Raw genomic sequence first — 23,145 nt, forward strand, 5'->3', positions numbered from 1 at the left:
AAAAGACACAATTCCTTTTAGAAAGAGAGGTACTGTTTCTATGGTTAAAGTTTTCATCCCAGTGAAATAAAAGAAGTAGTTACGACTAACTGTGTTTCAAGTACCTCGTCTCTGCAGAGACAAACTTCAGTAAGTGCACAAAGTGGTACCTCTGGCGAGCAGGTACCACAGTCATGCAAAGAGGTCCACGTACCTTGACATGTTTGGCTCACTGGCTGCGAGGGAGCAAGCACCTGCTGCCGCTCAACTTCTTTCAGTCTGAGAAGTCTGGGGAGTGCGGTTCTGCAGGGACAAAACCTTTGAAGCAGTAACTCGGAATCATTCTTCCCAAAGTGCAGCTGTAGATGCCTATGCCTGAGCTTAGCTCTGTGAGAAGTGCTCCTAAAACTGTCATTTTCTATCGAATGGGCATAATGCCAGGATGTCAAATCAAAGGTGACACAGGATGAACACATGTGTTTCCTATAGCAGTTCCACTCCTTCCGTTAACAGGCCATTTCTTAAAGAAGCAAGCAGAGTAGGTTAAAATACTGGGGTTTTCTTTCTTGACACTTAAAACCATGAGCACTTAATAGCTCATGATAGATTAAAAAGTGTCAACGGACAGCTCAATCCAGAAAGCCTTTATGGACTTTCTACTCAGACCTTTGGCCTTAGAAAGCTACGGTCATTGTAAGTCATTTCCCCTCTTCTAATACAATATGCCCACAAAGATTTTAACTTATACCTTATTGAAGTCTCAAGGCCTTTACTTTCCTGTTTTTCTCTTACAAACAACTTGACCTGGCACCTAGAGAATAAGTGCCTGACAAGATAGGTCCAGTGAAACACATGACACCAGAAGCCTGAACTGCGAAAAAGGTGTTACAGTCAGTAATAGCTCAACCAGAGGGATAGCAGGTACCACATCCCAGGAGGTCCTGCAGCACCAGCTTGTACCGCAGACTTCAAAGCGGAGTCCTCTGGCAACAGGACTCCCCAGAGACATCTGATTTACAGGGGAGAGAGGAGTTTGGAGACAGGTGGTGGGGGCAGGAGGGCTACTCAGCTCACAAACCAAAGGTCTACTTATTGTGAGAGAAATTTAATCGTAATATTGAGTAGCAGAGTGTCATGAATGATTTGAATACTAATGCCCATTGCCAGCTAAGGTACCTAAACCTTCACAGCAGTACAAACTGCTCTTCAAAATGGACTGAACAACAGTTCTGCTGCTGAGTTAACTATTACATAGGCTGCAGTCTGCTTTTCCAGGACGATACTGCAGTGCCAGAATGTCTTCATTTGCAATTTAGTAGAAATCCTTGCCTTTGACAGATATGAAAATGACTGCTGCATGTTTACTCCTGCCAGATGTCTTTGGAGATGATTCCAGTCTGTTTGCTGCAGTGAACGAGGAGGTAGGAGACAGAGCACCAGCAGAATCGGTCTCTCTTCCTTGTATCAGCTGCCTGGGCACATCACCTGGCCTTCTGGTGCCTCAGCTTAGCTCCTGGAACGGGATGACAATAGCCTGCCTTTTGGGTAGAACACAAATATTCATAGAAATACTAGCTAAGTTCAAAGCAGTGTTATTAGGCTTACTTAATTCTCTGACTGTTCACGAAAGCGATGCTGTGGCATCACTTGAAATATCCTTTTTTTAATTTAGGTAAAGGCAGTGACACCAGTGTTGGAAGTAAAAAATCCATTCAATGTGAATTCATGCGAGTTTGCCCTGTATGTAGGAAGAGAAGAGCTAACCCAGCTCGATGACTGCACCATGGCCCTGGCAGCACTGGTGGCTGCATTTCACGTGTTCGATATTCCGTGCCCAAAGAGAATCCACAGGACGCTGAACTTCCTGGAGTCCCTGGTCTTTGAAGTGAGGAGCCCAGCATCCCTGCCCACCCAGGTAAAGAGAGGGCTGGAGGCACCCGAGTACCCCAGTATCTGATGGTGTACACAGCACTCCTCTCGCGAGCATTCAACATTTTGTCAAAATAAATCCCTTTGTTGTGAAGATAAATCAGTACCATTCTTTCTGGTGAAAGTGTATATGTAACAGTTATGTTTAATAATGCCCTTTTTTAATTGTACTGGCTACTTTTTAAAAAATATAAAACCTAAGCATTTTCATATTTTAAATGGAAATTCTAGATCAGTCTAGAGGCACTAGAGAGAATAAAATTTTCTAGTTTACTGCATGTCGTGTATTATTTTTCTATATGGAACATCTAACAAATTCAGGTAATATTTTGACTGCCAGAATTTAAAAAACACATTGTAAGCTAATGTGAGCACTTCGCTGCTTCAGATGCTAATACAGTTAATGTTTTGAAGTGGCACAAATTAAAGATTTACTTGTTACCACAATAATTTCATTATATTATCATCACTGAAAGCCTACTAGAGTAATTTTTGTGTCTTAAAATGGTGGGCCTGATTTTTAATTTGCAGGATGATGAGTTTTCACTATTTTCTCCATGCATGAAACATTCTTCTTTTTTTTTTAACATTAATCTTGAATTTGCTGAATAGGGATTCCGAGATGAACTCTCAAAGCAGCAAGAATGATTTATCTGGGATGCTTCCATGTGCATTTCTAACCACAACTTTGGCACTGGGGAGAGAACACCTCACTTTCTTTCTGAATTTCTTCCCCAGAACAAATCGGCCTTCTCCACATGGTGACTCTCCTGTCTGCCCATGCAGAGCAGAGGCCCTCTCCTCTCCTCTTCCACAGCCTCCTCTTCTCCCTAACATGCTCCTCTTAACTCCTGCATGTCTGGAAATCCTAGGGGTTACTGCCTGACAGTGTACAGCTTCAGACAAGCGCCTAGTAATAGACAGTAGCAGCAGCCCACAAACATGACCCACTGCATTAATTACAAATTAAAATGGCTTTTTATTAAAGCACTGCATTCTACTAAAGAGATCAATCTCCCACCAGTTCTAAAAATGTCTGTGTAGGCAAAGCAGCGTTTGTGGTCACCACAATTCTTTTAACACTCAAACACACAGCTTGGAAGACCACAGAAGTCTTGTTAAAGCCTGGCTGTGCAGAGGTGACTCCAATGCAGAGATTACAGTGGGAGACCCTGTGGAATGAGGGGAGACTGCTGCATTTAATGGCCACACTCTCTTGCTAAAGTCTTAGGATTTTTCAAGTGGCTCACATGGAAATCAGGGGACAACCTTTACCTGTGTGATAGCTGGGCTACCTCCAACACAACATATGAAACAATACCAACTGCCATTTTAAAGATTCAGTAGGTCTCCTGAGTGTTTTTAGTTTCCAAGTGAATTTGTTGGGTGTAGTTTTTGTACCAGAGGTGGCTACACCCTGCTACCTCATCACATGAGATACAGAAGTAAGGATTATACATGTCCTCACTGTTGTGATAGCTGTATGAATAAAAAGCTGGGCTCTGTATAATTTCAGTGAGCTTCATTCTACATCTTGTAAACAGTATTAATTCAAACCCATTTCTTAAACCACAGTACTTTGTAAGTAGGTATATAAAAATTCAGGGAGCTACTAACATCCCCAAGCAATCTCTGTCGAGAAGCAAATCTCTTCATTGGTTCTCACTACAGGCTACAGAGCTGGCAGACGAGAGAGACACAGAGGGTGAGGAAAAATAAACTACATGGAAGGACAGAAGGAAGGAAAACAAGAATTTGGCATTTTACTGATCTGTGCGGGCAACTTCAGCTTCTGCCAGTGACAAAATCCGGGTCCATAAATGGGATTCTGATTGTGACAGCAAGTGGCCTGTGAGCATTAGGAGTAAGTGTTTAAGGAGAGGGCAGACATCAGTAGCCAAGTTGGTCTTTTAAACTCATGGCCACACTGAGCTACAGTGAGGAATTACTCCACACCACCCTTGGGAACAGCCGGGTTCATCTGAGAATCCTGGGCACACACAAATGTAACAGACAGCTCCAGTTCAGGTTTTATTTGTATTGTAGTACAATAAGAGTGCAATTTGAATGTACAAATATTGAACAAAATGTAAAAATATTATTTATGCAATGTTATGGAAGGAAATTAACAGAGCAATGCAACTTACTTTATACTGACCCTGTTTCACCTCATACTATGGCAGGTACTAGTCACCTACATGATCTGGAAGGGGCACAGGGAGTTCTTGAAATCCTAAGGAACTCCACCCAAAGAACAGCCTAGCAAAACCTGTGGGAAGATGTAAAATTCTCCCAGCTCTGTGCAACAGAAATGCTCTGTTTGTTCTCAACTCTAAAGGCTGAACAACTGCCCAAAGCAGTGCTAAGAAGAGGGCTGCCGAAAATCTTGATCCAACTCTTCTCTCTCTTCTTGCAAAACTAACATTCTGGAACAGTCCTCAATATACAGGTAGCTAGGCTTTCTCTTATTTAAAGTGCATCTGGTTTACATCTTGCGTATATATACCAAGTGCAACCACTTTCCCTGACAAATCATTATAATAATCCTCCAAGAAAGAAGGTTGCCTCTCCTAAGTACCTGCTGGTGGCATCTGCAGCCTGCTAATGACGCAGTGAAACGCACCTAGGATATGCTGATACACCAATATGCATTTAAGTATCCTTTTCCTCCGTGCTTTGTCTTTTCTCCCTATGCCTTACTCATTTAGAAATCAGACTTTCCAACTAGGAAGTGGTGGGTGAAAGAATTCTCCCACCATTGGAAAAACAAACCTATGTTGAATATGAAGCCAGAGTAGCAGTCTTACCTTTAGCACACTGTTTTTCTCCACTGTTGTGGTAACTATACTGGAGACCAGCATGTGCAGACATGAATGAATGTATTTTCTTTTTTGCTAATGTCCTTACCTCAAAATACATGTATTTTCCTTCATGTGCTGAAGGACTGTAGCAGGCTCCCATGTAAAAGGCTGGACTCTATTGTGCAGCATAAATGAAAAGTCTTCTATGAAGTCAAACTTTATTTTTCAGTTGCAGCCTTCTCTATACTGATCTTTTGGTAAAATACATTAAAGATGCTGGTGGAAAAACTCACATAACATTTTTGTAATCGTGCAAAAGTAAAAACATTCAGTTATCAAAAAAGCATTATAATTTCAACCCCAACAAGGTTTGTGTTGTTTTGTTACAAGCAGACAGTTTTATAATCTGTAAAGTTATATGCTGTAGCATAAAGTGTCACGTATGTAACATTAAGTGTTTCATTTTTAAACTATGGCACAAATACGTATTAGCCATAACAGTCTCATCCGGCTACCTGTAGCCTAATTTTTGGCTAATCAGTTTTTATTTTGATAGTATGAAGTAAAAGCTTCTGAAAAGTAAAATGGGTACATGAAGTAGAATTCAAGAATTCTTAGAAAATATTAATGTTCCCTTATATAATACAGCATAAATAATTAATGAATGTTTTCTTGATGTCCAGAGAAAGTTAGGGATCCTAACCAACCATGGAGAATTAGCGCCATTAGTTTGGTAAATAAGACTAGCTGACTCGGTTGTTACACAGTACCTTCTCAAAAGCTTGAACACTCCCCAGAAGGATTCAGATGTGTACTGGCTCTAGGAGAATATAAATAGTCCACCAGTGCTGAAGTTACGTTTCTTCCTTTCTGAGAGTCCTTACTCAACAGTTCTAGCGAGTCTTTGTGCTTTGAATAAAACATGAGCTCCAGTGGCGAAAGCTGGCTCGTACACATTTTCCATTATCTTCAAAGTTCATTGTGTGAGTTTTTCTCTGCAGCTTTGAACATCAGAATGGAATTAAAGATTTTTAGAGCTGGTCCCAGTTTAATGCTCATTATTTTGACTATGTCTGATTGGGTCATTAGCAGAAATGCTTCTCCATCAATTTGCTTTAAAAGAAAAAACACACAAAGCTATTAATAGGTCTGACAGTGCAGCAGTATAGATGTTTCAGAAAACATGAAAAGAAAATTCCTAGCAATTTCAGACACTGTAAAGGAACGGCTGAATACAAACACTTTCAAATGCTTTCATGACAGCTTTGATTTCAACCTTTTAGACAGATCAGCTAGTCCAAAAGAACAGGATGATGATCTTCTTTCTGCTTGAAAACAACTGTCTGGCTAACTTTTAGCTAACCAGTTCTTATTTTCATACTGACAGTATAAAGTATAAGCTATTGAAAAGTAAAATGGGTAAATGAAGTAGAATTCAACTGTACTGCAGCACAGTAATGCTTTTTAACATCTTAGCTACTCTTTTTATGCAAGCGTCCATACAAAAGCTTCTGGATTTCACTCCCAGCTACAGAACTGGAACCCTCTTCAGGCTACCCCCTTCTGTTCATTAAATAGCAAATTAAAACAAATTTGGTCCCCGATGTAAACAGGGGCCAGGCTACATAAAACTGCCTCTTTGACACAAACACAACTTTTCAAAACACTGAATATTTTTTCAGCCATCTTTGTAGTGTTGCTATTTTAATAAACATTACAAGTGAATATTCTCCTGTAGGCAAATTGTTCTGTCAGCAAGAGTGCTAAATCTGGGAAGTGGGGGCAGGGAATCGCCGCTCCGGGGACTAGCTGGGTGCCGGTCGGCGGGTGGTGAGCAATTGCACTGCGCATCATTTGTACATTCCAATCCTTTCATTATTGCTGTTGTCATTTTATTAGTGTTATCATTATCATTATTAGTTTCTTCCTTTCTGTTCTATTAAACTGTTCTTATCTCAACCCGTGGGTTTTGCTTCTTTTTCCCAATTTTCTCCCCCATCCCACTGGGTGGGGGGGGAGTGAGTGAGCGGCTGCGTGGTGCTTAGTTGCTGGCTGGGGTTAAACCACGACAATATGAAGAGCCACAAGGCCCTTACTTCCAAGGGCTTCAAGGGGCCAATGCTTCTTGTGTAAACTTCAGGTCACTTAGGTATCTATAGAAAGTTTTCAGTGTAACATAACCAGGATAGCTAGGCCTAAAAGCCAACTGCGGTTAAATCGTGAGCACTGCTTAGGCTTAAAGATACCAATTTGAGATAAAAACAGTGTAATTAAGTTTCTGTTGGACTAGAAGACAAGCTTTCTGAAACAGACATGCTGCAAAGGAAGCCTGCAAGGTGCCTCCCAGCACTGCAAGTTGTGGAACACTGCAGTGAGAACAGCATCACGCAGTTACCACAATTTCTACTCATTTCGTGCACAAAGCCAGCCAGACTGGGTGGGCTCAGAACCAGAAGTGGGCTAATGTGGGCGTGCCCAGCTTTCTGCAGCACCTTAATATAAGCAGGATGAGGGTTCACTTCCACAGCAGAAATCTGAACCAGCACCATCTACCTACTGAAAGACTTACTGATGCCAGCCAGCCCATGCTGGTTGGTCTCACTGGGAGCAGTTTAATTTACTACTCACAGACAAAGCCTGAGAGGCTGAATCCTAAAGAGGGGAAGTATTTTCTTACACCTCTGAGAATGAAAGTGTTTAGGATTCATCCATCTCTGTGGCACTTCCCACCCACTGACTTCATTAGCAGTATGCCAGCTTTTATTGATCTTAAATTCATTGGTGAGACGCCCTAAGTGATATACGGGATGATCTAGGCCTGCATACCTGCTGCAACTGTAAGATGCCTAACATCTAAGCAAGTGCAAAATGACCAAAGATGCAGCCTGTCAGTTCTTTGATATGCCACTGTAATAGTAATTACAATCTACAGCACAGCCTGAAAACTTTTGTTGCAGGAGATGAGCAGGGCCATCTGTATGCATCTTCCTCAGGAGGTGCCTTCTCAAGTCTAAGTACCACAATTATTCTTCACTTGAAAGGCTGGCTGACTTGGGATATTACAGTATCAGATTCTGCCCATTCAGCTGGCCTCACTGAGATAATCACCTGAACTATTCACTCTGGCAATTTGTAACAAAACAGCCTTCTTGAAACTAAGCATTAAGAGGAGTAACAAACCTCAGAGGAAAAGAAAAAGCCGACCTAGTTTATAAAGGCCTATTGTACCTAAAAGCCCTATCACTTCCTAATGACAACTTTGGCACAACAATCTTCTCAGACACCAGAAGGGCATGCCTGGCGTGCTCACAAACTGAGTCCACACTCTTCTGAACCTCATCACAAGCCTTCAGATCTTCTCACTTCCCGCTCACTCAAATCATATTCGTAAACTGGCTGTATCAGGAGGAAGAGCATCAAGAGCTAAGTGGTGGTTATCTTGAACCACTGCTCTGCTTTATTTTACTTATTAACATCCTGCAGAACTAAAATAACATACTTATAAATTTCCTCAAACCAGATTAAGAGAGAACAGTAGTAAATCATGAAGGTCCTCCTCTTCTACCATTAGTTCTAAGTAATTTCAGTTGCAGTAACAAAGCTAAAGGAGCATGAGAGACCTGGCTGACACTTAGCTAGTTTTATCTTCTTTACTTCCTTCCCACTCCATGACCTGCACACCAACCTAATCTTCCATACATTTGCATCTGATTTTAAACATGTATCTCATTGTCGTGGTTTAACCCCAGCCAGCAACTAAGCACCATGCAGCCGCTCACTCACTCCCCCCCCACCCAGTGGGATGGGGGAGAAAATCGGGAAAAAGAAGCAAAACCCGCAGGTTGAGATAAGAACGGTTTAATAGAACAGAAAAGAAGAAACTAATAATGATAATGATAACACTAATAAAATGACAACAGCAATAATGAAAGGATTGGAATGTACAAATGATGCGCAGTGTAATTGCTCACCACCCGCCAACCAACACCCAGCTAGTCCCTGAGCAGCCATTCCCCGCCCCCCCTTCCCAGTTCCTATACTAGATGGGACGTCCCATGGTATGGAATACCCCGTTGGCCAGTTTGGGTCAGGTGCCCTGGCTGTGTCCTGTGCCAACTTCTTGTGCCCCTCCACCTTTCTCGCTGGCTGGGCATGAGAAGCTGAAAAATCCTTGACATTAGTCTAAACACTACTTAGCAACAACTGAAAACATCAGTGTTATCAACATTCTTCACATACTGAACTCAAAACATAGCACCATACCACCTACTAGGAAGACAGTTAACTCTATCCCAGCTGAAACTAGGACACTCATCCTATTACTTTATATGTATTTTTAATGATGACATAAAGTTAATCTTTCCACCAAGCTTTGTACTTTGTGTCTTTTACAAATAAAATTCACCCACCTCATCTTTAAACACCTTGCCATGTTCTTCACATCCTGGTAAACTCCGTATAAATTCAGAGACCTGCCACCAAAGTATACAACAAAAGATTTAGTAAGACCAGTGTTTTCTCAAAATAGTCTTAAAGGTTGACAATCATTAAAGTTTTCTAGCTATTGTTTTTACAGCCTCATATTAGGTGTCCCACCTTCTTCTGTAAGTGCATAGAGTCATGCAGCTGGGTGTTTAAGGACAGGATTCACAAAATCTACAAACTAAAAGAGCACGTGCCACTTTTGTCCACAGGATATCTAAGAGTGGGATATGGCTGCTCCCTCAAAATTACTCAGGTTATTCTATCCATGCAGATGCAGAACCATGAACCTTTTCTTTGTGAATCACTTCTCACAAACCAAAATGGTGGCTGCCTTCCTCTTCTTTTTGTTTTACAGCACAGAGATTAGCAAATCCTTTTTCAAAGTTCATGCTTCTTTTTTCTCTGATTAGAGCATATGCAACTGTCCCAGGTGCAGAAAACTGCCTTAGTCATAGGTACTTCTGAAAGTAAAGCAGGGACTAGACCCTGTCTGTCCAAGCATTATTACATACTTGAACAGTGACAGGGCTTTAATATTGAAATCAGGTGTCACGGCCTGACTATATTCATACTGTTCCTCTCTGCACTATATTCTCATCCTCCAAAACAGTGTACCACATCCCAACTATGCACCAGGAATAACTCCTTGGTCCATGCTGACCCCTAAACCATTCCTCCAGAATGTTTGTGTGGGTGCTAGATGTTATTAGTGTAGACCTTGATCACCTGATCTGCTGGGCCATACATTCAGCACTTTCCTTTCCCTTTTTAACCCCAGTGAATATTTATATATACACACACGTACATATTTATCTATATCTATACCTGTCTATACACATATGAATTAATACTTACTGCTTCCAAGGCTGGGTAGCACCTGAACGGGCATTTTGGGGATCTGTTACATTAGGTCTGGCTGACTCTAATCCTCTGAGTACTAATGCATTATTGTTAATCTATGGGGCTAATCTAAAGCTCTGAATCAACCAAGACTTCAAGGGCAGTGGCAGTGAGATAGAAGATACAGGGGAAACCTACCTCATCTGTACTCCACTTAGAAACTTTACTGGCTGGGATCCCAGCTACACTTGGAAGGAGCTTGCTCTGCTGTTCCCAGCGCAAGGGTAGGCCAGGGATTTGCAACTTGGAAGACACAATAACTGGTTGAGAAAGAAGCCTCTGTGTGTTGGGTTCTTCAGTATCTTTAACAACAGGAAGCAACAAACAAGCATTAAATCCCTCCGTCAGTGATGAGATCAGTCACAGTAAAAGCACATTCATTTCCATTGATATATATGAGCCTCCCTACACTAGCTGTACAGTTTTGCTTACACCAGAATTAGAGGAATACCATGACTGTTCTTCCACTAGTATGTCTGTGATTATATTGTCTCTATATAAATGTAACTACTCTTACATGGAAAAAGTCTCTTCCAACACAACACAATTCTATGCCAACGCAACTGTTGACCTACCATAGGCCAAATAATTTTAAATATTTTGATACAATAAATCACACCCACATTTAATAGTTGTACAGTAGTACACGAGCTAACTTAATTCCAGGGTTGAGCTGTTGTAACTTCATCAAAGACAGAACTGCACTGATACAAAATTCCAAGTGAATCAGTTGTACAGTTCCAGCCCACACAACATTTATGCCTCATCCACAACAAAATGTTTTTCAGTTCTTCTGAGGAAAAGCCACAAATGTCTGCAAATTCCCTGTTCCCACTTTAACGGAATGTTTTATTTGGAGAATAACATTTAACTCCTCTATGCTGCTATGGGGTTTTTTACAAGGTCATTTCCCTTTTTATCTCACTTATCCATAATGGAAGGAATGAGCTCCCATCCCACCGGCCTCAAAGGTAATGTACCGGTGGGAGGGTGGCTTCAGCCACATGCCACTGTTGCTGTTGCTATCTGCAGAGCAGCAGCAGTTGCAGGTGTGTGTAGGAGGAAAGAGGGAAGAGGCATCCCTCGAATGATGTCAAACTGCGCAAGAGATCTACATTCATTTAGGTCCATTGCAAATGCAAAAGCAACATGCCTGCTATGAACTCAGCCCTGAATGCTTCCCAGTTGCTGAGTGAAAATGTGGAAAACCTCTGGAATTCATTTCTGAATGAAAAAGCCAACAAAGAACCTATGCTTAATATTCCTTACTAACATGGCTTCATGCAATCACTCACAAATCCCTGTGCTGTTTTTGTTTGTATCACTCACTTCTATTACAGCTCCATTGTATTTCCATTTTTGGGAAGTTGCTATTATTCACAGTACTCCCCTCTCCTTACTGTTCTAGTTTTCATACATTTGTGCCCAACAACTAGGGTACAAATTCCTATTACAGATTTTTGCCAGCACAGTGGGACTGGTCTAGAATATATAATGTGGCCAATATAGGATAAGATTACATTTGCTTGTGTTGTTCTGCTCCTCTAGCTTAAATTTTTGTTACTTTCAAGACTTACCCTCATTTTATATCAGTGTCGATTATTTAGAAGTTGACTTTTAAGCTATTTAGTCAGTATTGTCAGCCCACTGATTAAATTTTTAAATAGATTCCTTAATTTTTTTCCTAGCATCATACTCATACTCTTGGAAGTGAGTTCCCTAAATGTCTGTTTACACTTCACTGTTGTTCTTCAAATGTTCCTTAGAGCTTCTACTACTACTAAAAATCTCAGTGAGAAAGAAAAGAGTCTTGTAAGGCAGCAAGCATGCTGAATATAAACCCTATTTTACCAAATAGCATCTTTCTCATTGTACCCTTGAATCCCCTCCCCATCCTTAACCCCTGATTTTTTCTTTCTAAAAAAGGTCTCTTAAGAGTTGAAAATACAGGTATTTAGCTATTTTTTTTGTCTTCCATTCGCAAAACATGTAATACATTGATATTGTAACATAAACAGCAGACGAAAATACCGCATGAACAAAATTCCAAGCAAATTGCACTCCATTTTTGCACATGTTTAAACACATGCATACATAAAAGCATATAGGTACATGCATACTGAGTAGCAGCAATGACAGCTAAGGTTACTTGTCTATCCCATATGTCTCTATTTTTAATAGTTTACAGCTGTGTCAAAGCCTAACAGTTCCAGATGAAAAATCTATGGCGGGCATCTGTCCATGCTGCGTTTTTTTGGAAAACTTCAAGCAAAGACAGGTCAGCTGGTTATCAATGAGGTTAGCAGAAAATAAGTTCACTAACGTGACACTGCATAATGCTAAACTGTGTACTCCATCTATTCACATTCAAGAGCTCTATTTACTGACATGGAAAGGAATGCAGTGCCTAATGCCTTTGAGGATGTGGGCAAAACTGCCTCTGCCTCTGAGCCTGCATCTTATCTGCCTCACAGGTAAGATGAACAGCACAAAAGGAGCATGTAAAGTGCCAATTTACCCAACCAGATGGAGGGAAAGAAAAACAAAAAGTCCCCAACCCTCCATGAGGTATAACCACATCCCTGACAAAAGGAAGTTTAGGTTTAGTGTGGGTAACTTCTTGCAAAAGACAGTGCAAAGCACAGTATTTAGGCTACAAACTATGGATGTAATACCAGACATCTAAAAGTTCTCCCTACCATCATGCTCCAGTATTCCTTACTCTGCAAGCCCTGTTTCCCATACAGAGGCAATCTGTGTTTGTGGGCCAGAGAAAACAGGTGATGTATTCCAATTTCTGTCTCAATTTGGACATTTAGGAGAACAGTAACTTGAGGTGCACCATGGGTTAGCCAGTTTTATCACAGAGCCACAAAGAGCTCCTTGAACTACGTGAGGAAACAAAATCTGCTTGCCAGCTCCGCGCGAGATAGCAGAGCCAGATGCAGTAAGTTCACACTTTTAATTCTGACCACTGTTGCTCTCCACTGACATTTTGCTTCAGCATCAGCCCACCTGCCTCCACATTCCTCTTAATGTCACCTTGTTATCCCTGCACAACTGCCATTATTTTAGCTTGAGCTTTCCCTGACTATGATAGCAAATGATCCATTTTCATCTTAAAGATTAAGTATTATGGCACATTTAAACAAATAATGGCACAAAATTATGTGTATAAAAAGGAGGTATAAAAGGATAACTTTGTTAAACAATAATGTAAGAAAGTGTTCTAGTTTTATAAACCTAATTATGCAAGACCCTACACCAAAATGTATCTTAGTAAGCAGAGCTTCTTGGGGAAACTTTATCCAAATAGTCAATTCTGCCAAACTCAAAATGCTTCACAAAATCAGGCCAGTTTTCTTAGAATAAAAAAAGAACTGCAGACAATTTAAAATGCTCCGAACTATTTGATTTTAAATTTTTTGTACTGTGTTATACAATGCAAAGTCAACATCAAAACAGTATGTTCCCATTCTGCTGAAACAAAATACTTCAAATAACCAAAACCTCTTTCTTTCATCTGCTTTAGAGAGATTCTTCTTTTAATGCTTCATTTTCTCCAGAATTCTGAACTACATCATGTTTAAAAACACCATAGGAACCCGGATTTTTTTACACCTTTTGCACAGCTCTTGTAATAGATGGAACCTTTCATAGTTCACACACTCTTCAGAGTGCCTCTTAGATCTATCTGAAAAGCGCTGGCAGACAAATGATGCTTTAAGATAAAAGAAATGTATCAGAGGTTAATAATTGAAAATAAAACACTACCTTAATTTTATCTTTACGCAATGGTCTACTAGTCTCAAAGAATTTCCTGGGTTTTACAAGGATGAGCTCACTTAAGAAATGTAGCTCCAGTCTCAAGATTTTTGATGAAAGCCTTACAAATTTTGTGTTGCACAACAAATTACTGAAGAAAAAAATCTAAAAATTTAAGGAATTAAATTATGAAATCAAGACATTTAGCTTCTCATTGAACTTGCATGAGTTAATAAAATTATTGCAGCAAAAGCTGCACTGAAACAACGCACTGACTCAGTCCAATAACTAGCCTGACATACTAAGTTTCACACATGCAAAGTAATTGTCAAATATAAGACTATGACGTTCTGGATTTGCACTGTATTCTTTCTAAACGATGAGGATAAAAATTAATAATGAACAGCTCCCTCAACCTGTCCAGCTGGATCAGTGAACAGCCAAAAGTTTTGACACAGCAGGACACACAACCATACAGAATCACTGAACCAAAGAAAAGTCCCATGTTGGCAGGGACCTTTGGAGACTGTATGATGCAACCTTCTGTTAAAAGCACGGCATTAGACTAAGTTACCCAGGGCTCTGTCAAGCCAAGTCCTAAATACTTCCAGCAAGAGAGATTCCACCTCTTTTCTGGGCAGCCTATTCCAATTGTTCTCATGGTGAGAAGCTTCTTCATCACATTCAGACAGAATTTCCCCTGAAGCAACTTGTGTCAATTCCCTTTTTTCCCCACCACTGTGCATCCTGGAGGAGAGGGTACCTCCATCTTCTCTGTAACTACCTTTTAGTTACTGGAGGACTGTGGCTAGGTTCCTCCAAGCCTTCCCTTCCCAAATTCCTTCAACCTTTCTTCGTATGTCAAGTCCTTCAACCACCTAATCATCTTGGTGGCCCTCCACTGGACTGTCTCCAGTTTTTCAGTGAAGTGAAAATTTTAGCCATCCCTCTGTAAAACTCATGAAAAAGAAAGGGCCCATTCTGTGTACGGGCTGCTGGAAAGTATCAGACTGCACAACAGACTGAGGTTCGGTTGAGTAAGTCACCTTAACTTTGCATTATGCCTGTAATGTGTGAATGCTTTAACTTTGTTTCAAGACACTTTTGAAGCAATAAGCAAACGTTATACCTTTACAACTCAGACTGGTTTAATTACCTATTTTTAAAAGTCAGTGGAAAAAATATTCTTGAAACGAAACTTTTTATACCAGTATACATTTTGCATTCATCTTTACAACTGCAATAAAGTTCTTGGCAAAGCCTTTGATGATTACAAGATAAAGAAACACAGTGTTAAAAGTGTTGCTGTCAAATTTTTGGACACAAATAGTGAATGTGGAAGATAAGTTGCAATGTAGTTTCATGAAGAATTTCAAGAGTATCACGTTTTTTAGTTCTGCAGGTTTTAATATGAAACAAATGAAATACTGCCAATTTACCTTTAAATTCATTTGAAATGAGCAGCTTATTTTCTGTCTCCTCTTCTTCACACTCTTTGTTCTTTATGGAGTCTTTTGTTTGTAGTACTCCACTGAGGAAAATAAGATGTTCATTTTTTATTAATACATCATAAAAATCACTAAGCATGATGACATCTCTTGCTAACAATGCTATTAACACGCCAGGATTCCCACACAAAGGATGTTGTAGCATCATAAAATAAAAAAAAAAAGACAGAACCTAATTTCTGACTTAAGCAGATGCCATGACTACTGACATGAATTTTGCAATGAAGTCTCAAGAGTAGTGTAAACTAAGTTACATAAATCGTATCAACACACTTCACTTCATAACTGAAACTAGAAAATGTACAAATGAAGACAGTGGATGTGTCCACAGCAGAAGATGGGAAGAGTGAAGAACACATATATAGCTGCATCTCCTACAAAGCCTTACTGGTTATCCAGGCCATTTTCAGGAGCTGTCTGAAACAACACTTACTCCTTTTTCTCTGCCCAACCTTCATCTGCACCCCACACCAACTCCAGTACTATACGGACACACTGTTGTGCAGCTGTAAATGATCCCACTGAAAATATCTGTATTCTTGTGTAAATGTTTTTGCATTACTTCTTATCCAGCTAAAAGAGCCGCTCGTTGCCTGCTGCCTGTGGCTGCTCCCTCAGCTCTGCCAGCCCAAACATTTGCAAAGAGGGAATGACTTCCCCCTATTGAGAAAAATGGGGCAAGAGAGGTGGAAACAAGTAAACTTCTCAAAGAGGGGTGGGTGTATTTGCATCTTAAAGTCAGCCCCTGGGAAGATCCTTTTCAAACTCTGCCTTCAGAAGGTATTTCAAGTCTGCTTTCTTACAGAAATGAAGCTTATATGAACTTGCTGACATTATCCGTGTATTTATTTCCTTCTGCTTTTAAGAACTTGGCAACACTTTGGCCAATTCTCACTAAACCATCACAGATGGTGAGCTCTAAGAGATTCTGAGCACATAATGAACATTTTCTAAAAATAGGCACCAGACAATGATCTTAAAGTCAAGACTACAAGAAAGCCCAGTACACAAATTCATGCTTTACTATCTACCAGAGAAGCAGTCAACAAGAACCCCTTTACAAATGTCCCAAACACAGATAAAAAGCCAAACTAGAACCTTGTCAGACATCAAGATTAGCTAACCTCAAAACACAAATCCACAGAAAAAACAGACCTGTTTAATTCCATTGTTTACATTTATACTATTATATACAATTTATATATTAAATACCATTTATAGTATTAAATACAAGTAAGCATTTGGGAATAAATCAGCTAGGAGCTGCAAGGTCACTGACATCAACAGAAATATGTTCAACACACTACTAATGGTGCAAAATGAACACAACAAACCAGAAAATCCAGCCTTTGTAGTATGGTAGGACACAAATAGTAATGGTATAACAAGCAAGGCCATTGGAATGCATACAGCAGGCATGCCTTCTTGTGTTGTAAAGAACTTCTCCACAGTATCTTCCTCAGAAATATCACCTGCATTTATTTAATCTAAAATTATCTTCCTAACCTCCACAAACACAGAAAACTTCTAAAGTAAGATGCTACAAAGTAGTGCAATTAATTCCAAAGCTAAAGTAAATGATTACTGTAATTCAGCATAAGGAAGAGAGATCACCAAAACCTGTGAGGAAACTTGTATCTTCCTATTTTCTTGAGGACAGTTTTCATAGCAACATACATCTCACTAGCTAAATACAAGATAGTATCATGAATTGAAGGTTTTGGGGATGGGGTTGGAAGATAAATTGAATTTTCTTTTAAGAGGTAGTACCATTTGATTCCCAAGCCTGAGTGTTCACCTTCCTTCCTTCATTGTAATTATTTCCAGAGTTGAATTCCTATTACAGTGAAATTCTTTTGCTACTCTGAAGATAGTATAAAGATACTTTCAAATTAAAATTGAATATGCTGTAGGCATGTAATTTTTATCTTGATTTTTAATCTCAGGAACATTCCAGAGGGACAGACTGCAGTTTTTACACACATATTTTTGCAAACCAAAATTTTCTAGTATAATGGTTTGTATGCACAGATACCTCTTACTAGTTAAAAAAAAAAAGGAAGATGAGGAGTAAGTGGAACTGGAGATTAGCTGAGTACCACTTAGATTTAACACAACAAAATAAATCTCATGGTTGGCTTCATATGAGGTTGGCTCCTCAATCAAGGGCTTCTATGAAACAAAAGATTACCTGGAATATGAAGGTATACACAACTGTACTGAAGACAAACATAATTAAATCCACACTACAAGCACTGCAGCTAAAGAGCACACAAGTATACGTATCTATGTCTTCAATTATGCATGTGTACTTTGACTACACATCTAAAAAGATCCACTGGGTATTGCAATAACCAGATGCTCAATATTTTATAGCTATAGCAGTTCATATATACCTAATGTGAACGCTATTTTTCACACCTTTTTCAAAGGAAGTTTATTCATCTAAAAGTTCTATCTGACTATCATGGATACATAAAGAATGTGGAAAGCTAGATGATAAAATGCAGATAGTCATTGGTATATTCAAACAGTTCAAATACAAACTGCAAAGCCTCTGGGTAGTTCAAAGTTGGCACAAGGCTATTATTCTGTTAATGAAAATGACTCAATACAGTGAACAGATAGCACATGTATTGGTTACTTTAGGTCTTCATAAAGATAACACCCTATAAAAAATGAAAGAAAAAAAATTGTTCTTCAATTAATTTTAAGAGATAGTCTGTAAAGTCAAGGTTTATTTCTAAAAAAAGATGAATTTACTACAGCTGCAGTTAAAGTGATGAATGACAACTATTATTTAACACAGGTTATTTCAAAACTACACACAAAACTGTCTTCTGTCTTTTTTTGCTGTTTAAATTCACTTGAGCATGACTAGTGAATGCTATTTATTTGTGGTATAGAAATTATATCAACACTGCCTGATGCTCCTACTAGATCTTTTTCAATACAATTTGACCAATATCACCTGACTGAAATAACGTGAGAGTGTTCTAAAGAAAAGCTGACCAATTTTAAAAGATGCAAAAAGCTACACATTAAATTTTATTTTGTTTTTTGATTAGTACAGGTTTTTGGAATAAAGGAAACAATTAGTTCAGAAAAGAAGAAAAAAAAATCTAGTGGAAAAAGGAAGGGGAATCATAAAACACTGCCAGATCTGGTTAACCCAATTTGAAAAAAAATTTTTAAAAAAAAATCTTGCAGAGGAGTTTCAGAGGATTTAATTGATTCTTAATAAAACAGTTAAGTTTCAATCATCAGCTTTACTGTGAGGTATTTACCGTATAATACTAACTCTCCAAAGTCTCTCAAGACACTATTATTGCTAACACTTACAGTTCATGTATTATGAACATATGATAATGTAGCTGATGTAAATATATAACAAATGACATTTCTGGTTCCAGGGTGTCTTCTATTTCTGTACAAAAATAGCCAGTAAAATAATGCACTGATACTCTAACTAATTAAAAATGTAGGGAACTCTATTGCCTCACATATCCCCATGAAAACACTGAATTGTATCTTTGTAGTTTCAAAGATAGCCTTTTTATACCGTAAATATTATTTTCCAGTGCAAGCTTGGAAACTACCTCATGACATTTTTTGTCGAAAAGATACTGCAAATCCTGAAAGTTAAGGAATTACTTCTCATTTTTAAATGTATGTACATATTTGTACATGTACAATAACATATTTGTACACAGCAGCAGGGAAGAAGAATCTCAACTTCCAAAAATTTCTCTGTCTTGTAGTATTTTTCCTCTCCTCTCTGATATGCATTTCTTAAATACATTGTGACACTCCCTTTCCCCCTATTTCTAATATAATGACAGCTGCAGAACTTCCACATCCTTCCCCACTGCTTCCAGAGTTCCACGGACAAATCACTGTACTGCATTGCCTGGTAAGTTGTATTTTAAACGGACCGACTCCAAACAACGCGTACTTTGAAAGGAACTTATAGTTACCCAGGTGCTTTCTTTTCTTTTACATCACATAACAGGGGCTTCTTGCTAGGAGATTTACTTTCTGCATCTTCCTGCTTAGTTGTTTCTGGTCCAGTTTTCCCAGATGATCGATTGTGAGCTGAAGATTTCATACCTACGTGACCAGGGCTGGGGCATTTTCTGTCACTGTTTAAAACAAATTAACAAAATGTTTAAAACTGAAAGCAGCTAGGCTGTTGTTCAACTCATTTTCTCTATGGGTAAAGAGTCATTAGATTGAAGATATACAAGGTTTTTGTTTGTTTTAAGAAACACAGAAGTTTTTTGTCACCAACAAAATTGCATACCTGGGATTTTCAGAAATCACAATACAGAAATCACTCTCTTCCCCATGAAATCAAAGGTAAAACGTTTAGGCAATTCAACAGGAACAGAATTTGCCTAATGTTATTTTTGATAATAAGCTATCCACTTCAAATATTTGTAAAACACAAGAAAACTCTGAAGTATCATTTTCCTCCTATCCCTTCTCTCCCTTCCATGATATACCGCTGTGCAGCCAGGACCCTTTAAAAACATTATGCAGTCTCTTAATTGGGACAATGAAAAAAGTAGCACTTGACACAGTCCCTGCCACAGAGAACACTGCTCAAACTTCTGCGGGCTTCACTGGAATGGTATCCATGCTACCTGTCAGAGAGTAATTAAGTCACTTCAGATTTCTACAACCCTACATTTATAAGAACAATCAAACCAGGCAGCGCTCTTTGGTAGCTGAATATTTTGGTTTTTAAAGCATGAAGCTGAAACTGTCTCTGAGAAAGTAAAGGTGCAGATCTTGGTGGTAGTAGCAAATATTCAAACGAGAGCCTTGAAGGCCGAAGTGCAACAGGGTTCCATGTGAACAGCAGTTGAACATGGGTCAGTCAGTCCTAAGCAACAGGCGAGCGCCTTGAATATACCATCTATTGAAAATACGTGTTCATTACAGTGGGAACCGGAAATCTTCACTATGAACATTCCCATTTTCACATCTACATTAACGTAGCGCTTGAAAAGAATGGAAAGCCTCTCTTCTTTTCCTTTCCTTCTTAAATTCTCTATGTATCTCCACAGCCAAAAATAAGCACAGGAGTCAGTGTCCACAATTTCTGATAGAAAAATCATCATCTGAAAATCATAATCTTGGTATCACATCCCCTTGGTTTTTCCCAGTGCTCCTGCTAGAAGCTTCAGCTACAGACTTTAGCATTATTTTTGCAAAACCCACTCCCAGTAATTTGATTGCCCACTCCCACAATAATGACAGAATTTATAGTGACTGTTCTTCAAAGAGCAACATTAATTTACAGTCACATCAATAAGGCCACCCAAGCAAACAAAAGAAAACACAAATAAATCATTTTCTTACGTGAAACCAACTGGGAAACATTCCATCTTAAATTCCACTTAACCACTTAGTAGTCTAGATAGTTACACTGAAGATGAAATTGAACTATTGTTAAATTGTACACAGTAAAATCAGTATCAGTCTTTGACAGCTTGGTGACCTTCTCTATAAGCACTGATGAAACCATTTCTTTCCTGTACCTGACAATGCAGATAAATAGGCAGGCCCTTCTGAAACCATTCAGCCATTACACAACTACAAATTACGTTGCAGAACACTGAAATAAAGTACTGCTGTTAGTCACAGACATCGCTTCAATCGTAATTACTTGATTACAGGAGAGGTGGATCTTTCACTTGCTTCCACTTTTCTGTTTCTGGGGACAGGACTGGCTGCAGGCATCTCCCCGCTCAACCGGTCAGGTAAGAGGCTTTCTTTGTTCAAGTTCATCTCTGAATACGGGCAGCTGACTGCACTAGAAGTTGAAGAAGAGAAATGCCTCCTTATTCTCAGACACTTTACTGACTTCACTTAGTACAAATGAAATGACATCAGAGACCAGTTTTTTAGAACCAGATGCAATCAATTAATATAAAGATTAGAAAAAAATGCACTAAGTAGTTATACTTTAAAATGTTAATAAATCCACTGACTAAAACCTTAACCTGAATGTTTTTTGCATTTCCTTTTGACAACTATTTATGTAACACAAAATGTATTAATTTATATTATAGCATACATTGTGGAAAATTGCTTGATGGAATGTTTAACCTGCTCTCTCATACCTTTAATGGTATTTTATACATAATAAACAGGGTGCCTTTGACTATACCCACCTCTCTCCAAACAAAATCATATTCCCATGGTTATTTTTCCTGCAAAGGACAGCATTTCTATTATGTAATGTCCACACAGAACCTGCATTGCAAGGACACAGTATGAGGAATGCCGCACATCCTCTTACTGCAGCAAATGCCCCATCCTTGCAAATGCCATTTTGTGATATTCCATTAAAAGACTGTGATATTCTCAGTCTTTCCTGTCATTCAACACTCCCTATTTCACTACACTCCAACTAGAGAAAGAGAGAATTTGACACTGTGCTTTGATAATGACTTGTAAGTACTACTCTAACAAATATGAAAGTCATACCTCCCACAAGAGGTAGGAAAGGGAAGAACAGCAACACAAATCACACTGGGCTGAACTAGGATTTTGCCTTTAGAAGAATGCAGTGCAATGGTCAACTGATTAGTCAGGCTACATACTCACACTTCAAAGATAATATCCCAAATTCTGAATGGTATATATATGCCACAACAGTGAATAACAACATGCTCAGTTTTCAAATCTCTATTTATGATCTAGGAGAGGCTCTATACATAATGCTCTATTTGTGGTTCATGAGCCATGACACTAACTGCAATCTAAACTTATGCCTTCCTACTCACCTGTATTATTACAAGGACCTCTACAATGGTAAAATGTAAAAAACCCATGTCCTGGGATCTTGTTTATTTTCCTTTCAAGAATATAACTATCTGCCTTTCCATAAAGTACTGCAATGTTGTATTTGTTTCACTGATTGTTACATGCATGATTTCCAAACAGAACTGTCTAATATAAACAAGTCTACCTTGCGAGCCATATGCCCTGCCACCTCCAAATTACAAAAACTAAATAGAAAACCAACAGATTCCATTATCATGTTCATTTTACAAAGCACAGAATAAAAAAAGGCCTTTTATTCAAAATATGCCATACATTCTCCTTCTCCTTTACTGATGAAGCTTTGGATTCACAGTGTGTATGAATCAACTCCTATCACCAGATTGGACCAATATTAGTAATCTAATTTTCGTCTTGGCAACATAAACAAAAAGTTGATGGAAATTCACATTTCTCTCAGCACTAGCATAAAAGAAGAATTCCTTAAGGCTGCACAGGCCAAGTCAGTCAATACTTTCTGGGGTTATTGAGACAGGAGTCCAATTTTGTCTGATTCTGTCAGTTGGTTCATCTGAAAACAAGACAGTATCAACTTTTTTTTTTTTTTAATCCTTCTATAGCTGTGTTGAACTTGAATTATGGAGGAAAAACATACCAGCAGAATATGATTTCTGCTTTTCTAATCAAGATGAGATCCCCATTTAAGGCCATTCCAAGCAGACGGTGTTCCACAACAGCCTGTACAGTGTTTTCAAGGGACATACAGCCAGCCACTCCTAGAGGATCGACACAGGACAGTTACCTTTGCCTTCTTCCAAGGAACTGGGTGGTAGCTCCAGCACCTCCTCTGAGATACAGGCACTGAAGTTTTTTGCCATGAGAACCTTCATACCAGAACTTTACATAGCAGAGTAAGATATAGACAAATGGGTAGCTGGACACTGAAGCACTACACGTGAAATAGGGTATTATTTTTGTTAATG

The 23,145-nt window shown here is 39.0% G+C and overlaps 2 protein-coding genes across 10 annotated transcripts in view; one reads left to right on the forward strand and one right to left on the reverse strand.

The window, feature by feature from the left end:
• Nucleotides 1-19,329, forward strand: part of SAMD3 (sterile alpha motif domain containing 3) — a 55,635-nt gene extending 36,306 nt beyond the window's left edge. Inside the window, exons 12-14 of one of the 2 annotated variants that reach the window (XM_030022454.1) lie at nucleotides 1,318-1,400; nucleotides 1,652-1,894; nucleotides 2,647-3,803. In XM_030022454.1, the coding sequence (XP_029878314.1) occupies nucleotides 1,318-1,400; nucleotides 1,652-1,894; nucleotides 2,647-2,673 (353 nt within the window). In that variant the 3' untranslated portion in view covers nucleotides 2,674-3,803. Of the gene's footprint in view, nucleotides 1-1,317; nucleotides 1,401-1,651; nucleotides 1,895-2,646; nucleotides 3,804-19,209 lie in introns of those variants that run through there. The other variant, XM_030022455.2, reaches the window with a different exon arrangement.
• Nucleotides 3,927-23,145, reverse strand: part of L3MBTL3 (L3MBTL histone methyl-lysine binding protein 3) — an 86,778-nt gene continuing 67,559 nt past the window's right edge. For all 8 annotated transcript variants that reach the window (XM_030022444.2, XM_030022449.1, XM_030022451.2 and 5 more), the window contains exons 17-22: nucleotides 21,042-21,188; nucleotides 19,345-19,509; nucleotides 15,299-15,390; nucleotides 10,233-10,396; nucleotides 9,119-9,181; nucleotides 3,927-5,822 (exon numbers count right to left, since the gene is read on the reverse strand). In XM_030022444.2, the coding sequence (XP_029878304.1) occupies nucleotides 5,679-5,822; nucleotides 9,119-9,181; nucleotides 10,233-10,396; nucleotides 15,299-15,390; nucleotides 19,345-19,509; nucleotides 21,042-21,188 (775 nt within the window). In that variant the 3' untranslated portion in view covers nucleotides 3,927-5,678. The remainder of the gene's footprint in view (nucleotides 5,823-9,118; nucleotides 9,182-10,232; nucleotides 10,397-15,298; nucleotides 15,391-19,344; nucleotides 19,510-21,041; nucleotides 21,189-23,145) is intronic.

Source organism: Aquila chrysaetos, chromosome 8 (assembly GCF_900496995.4).
Source record: "Aquila chrysaetos chrysaetos chromosome 8, bAquChr1.4, whole genome shotgun sequence".
NCBI lineage: Eukaryota > Metazoa > Chordata > Aves > Accipitriformes > Accipitridae > Aquila > Aquila chrysaetos.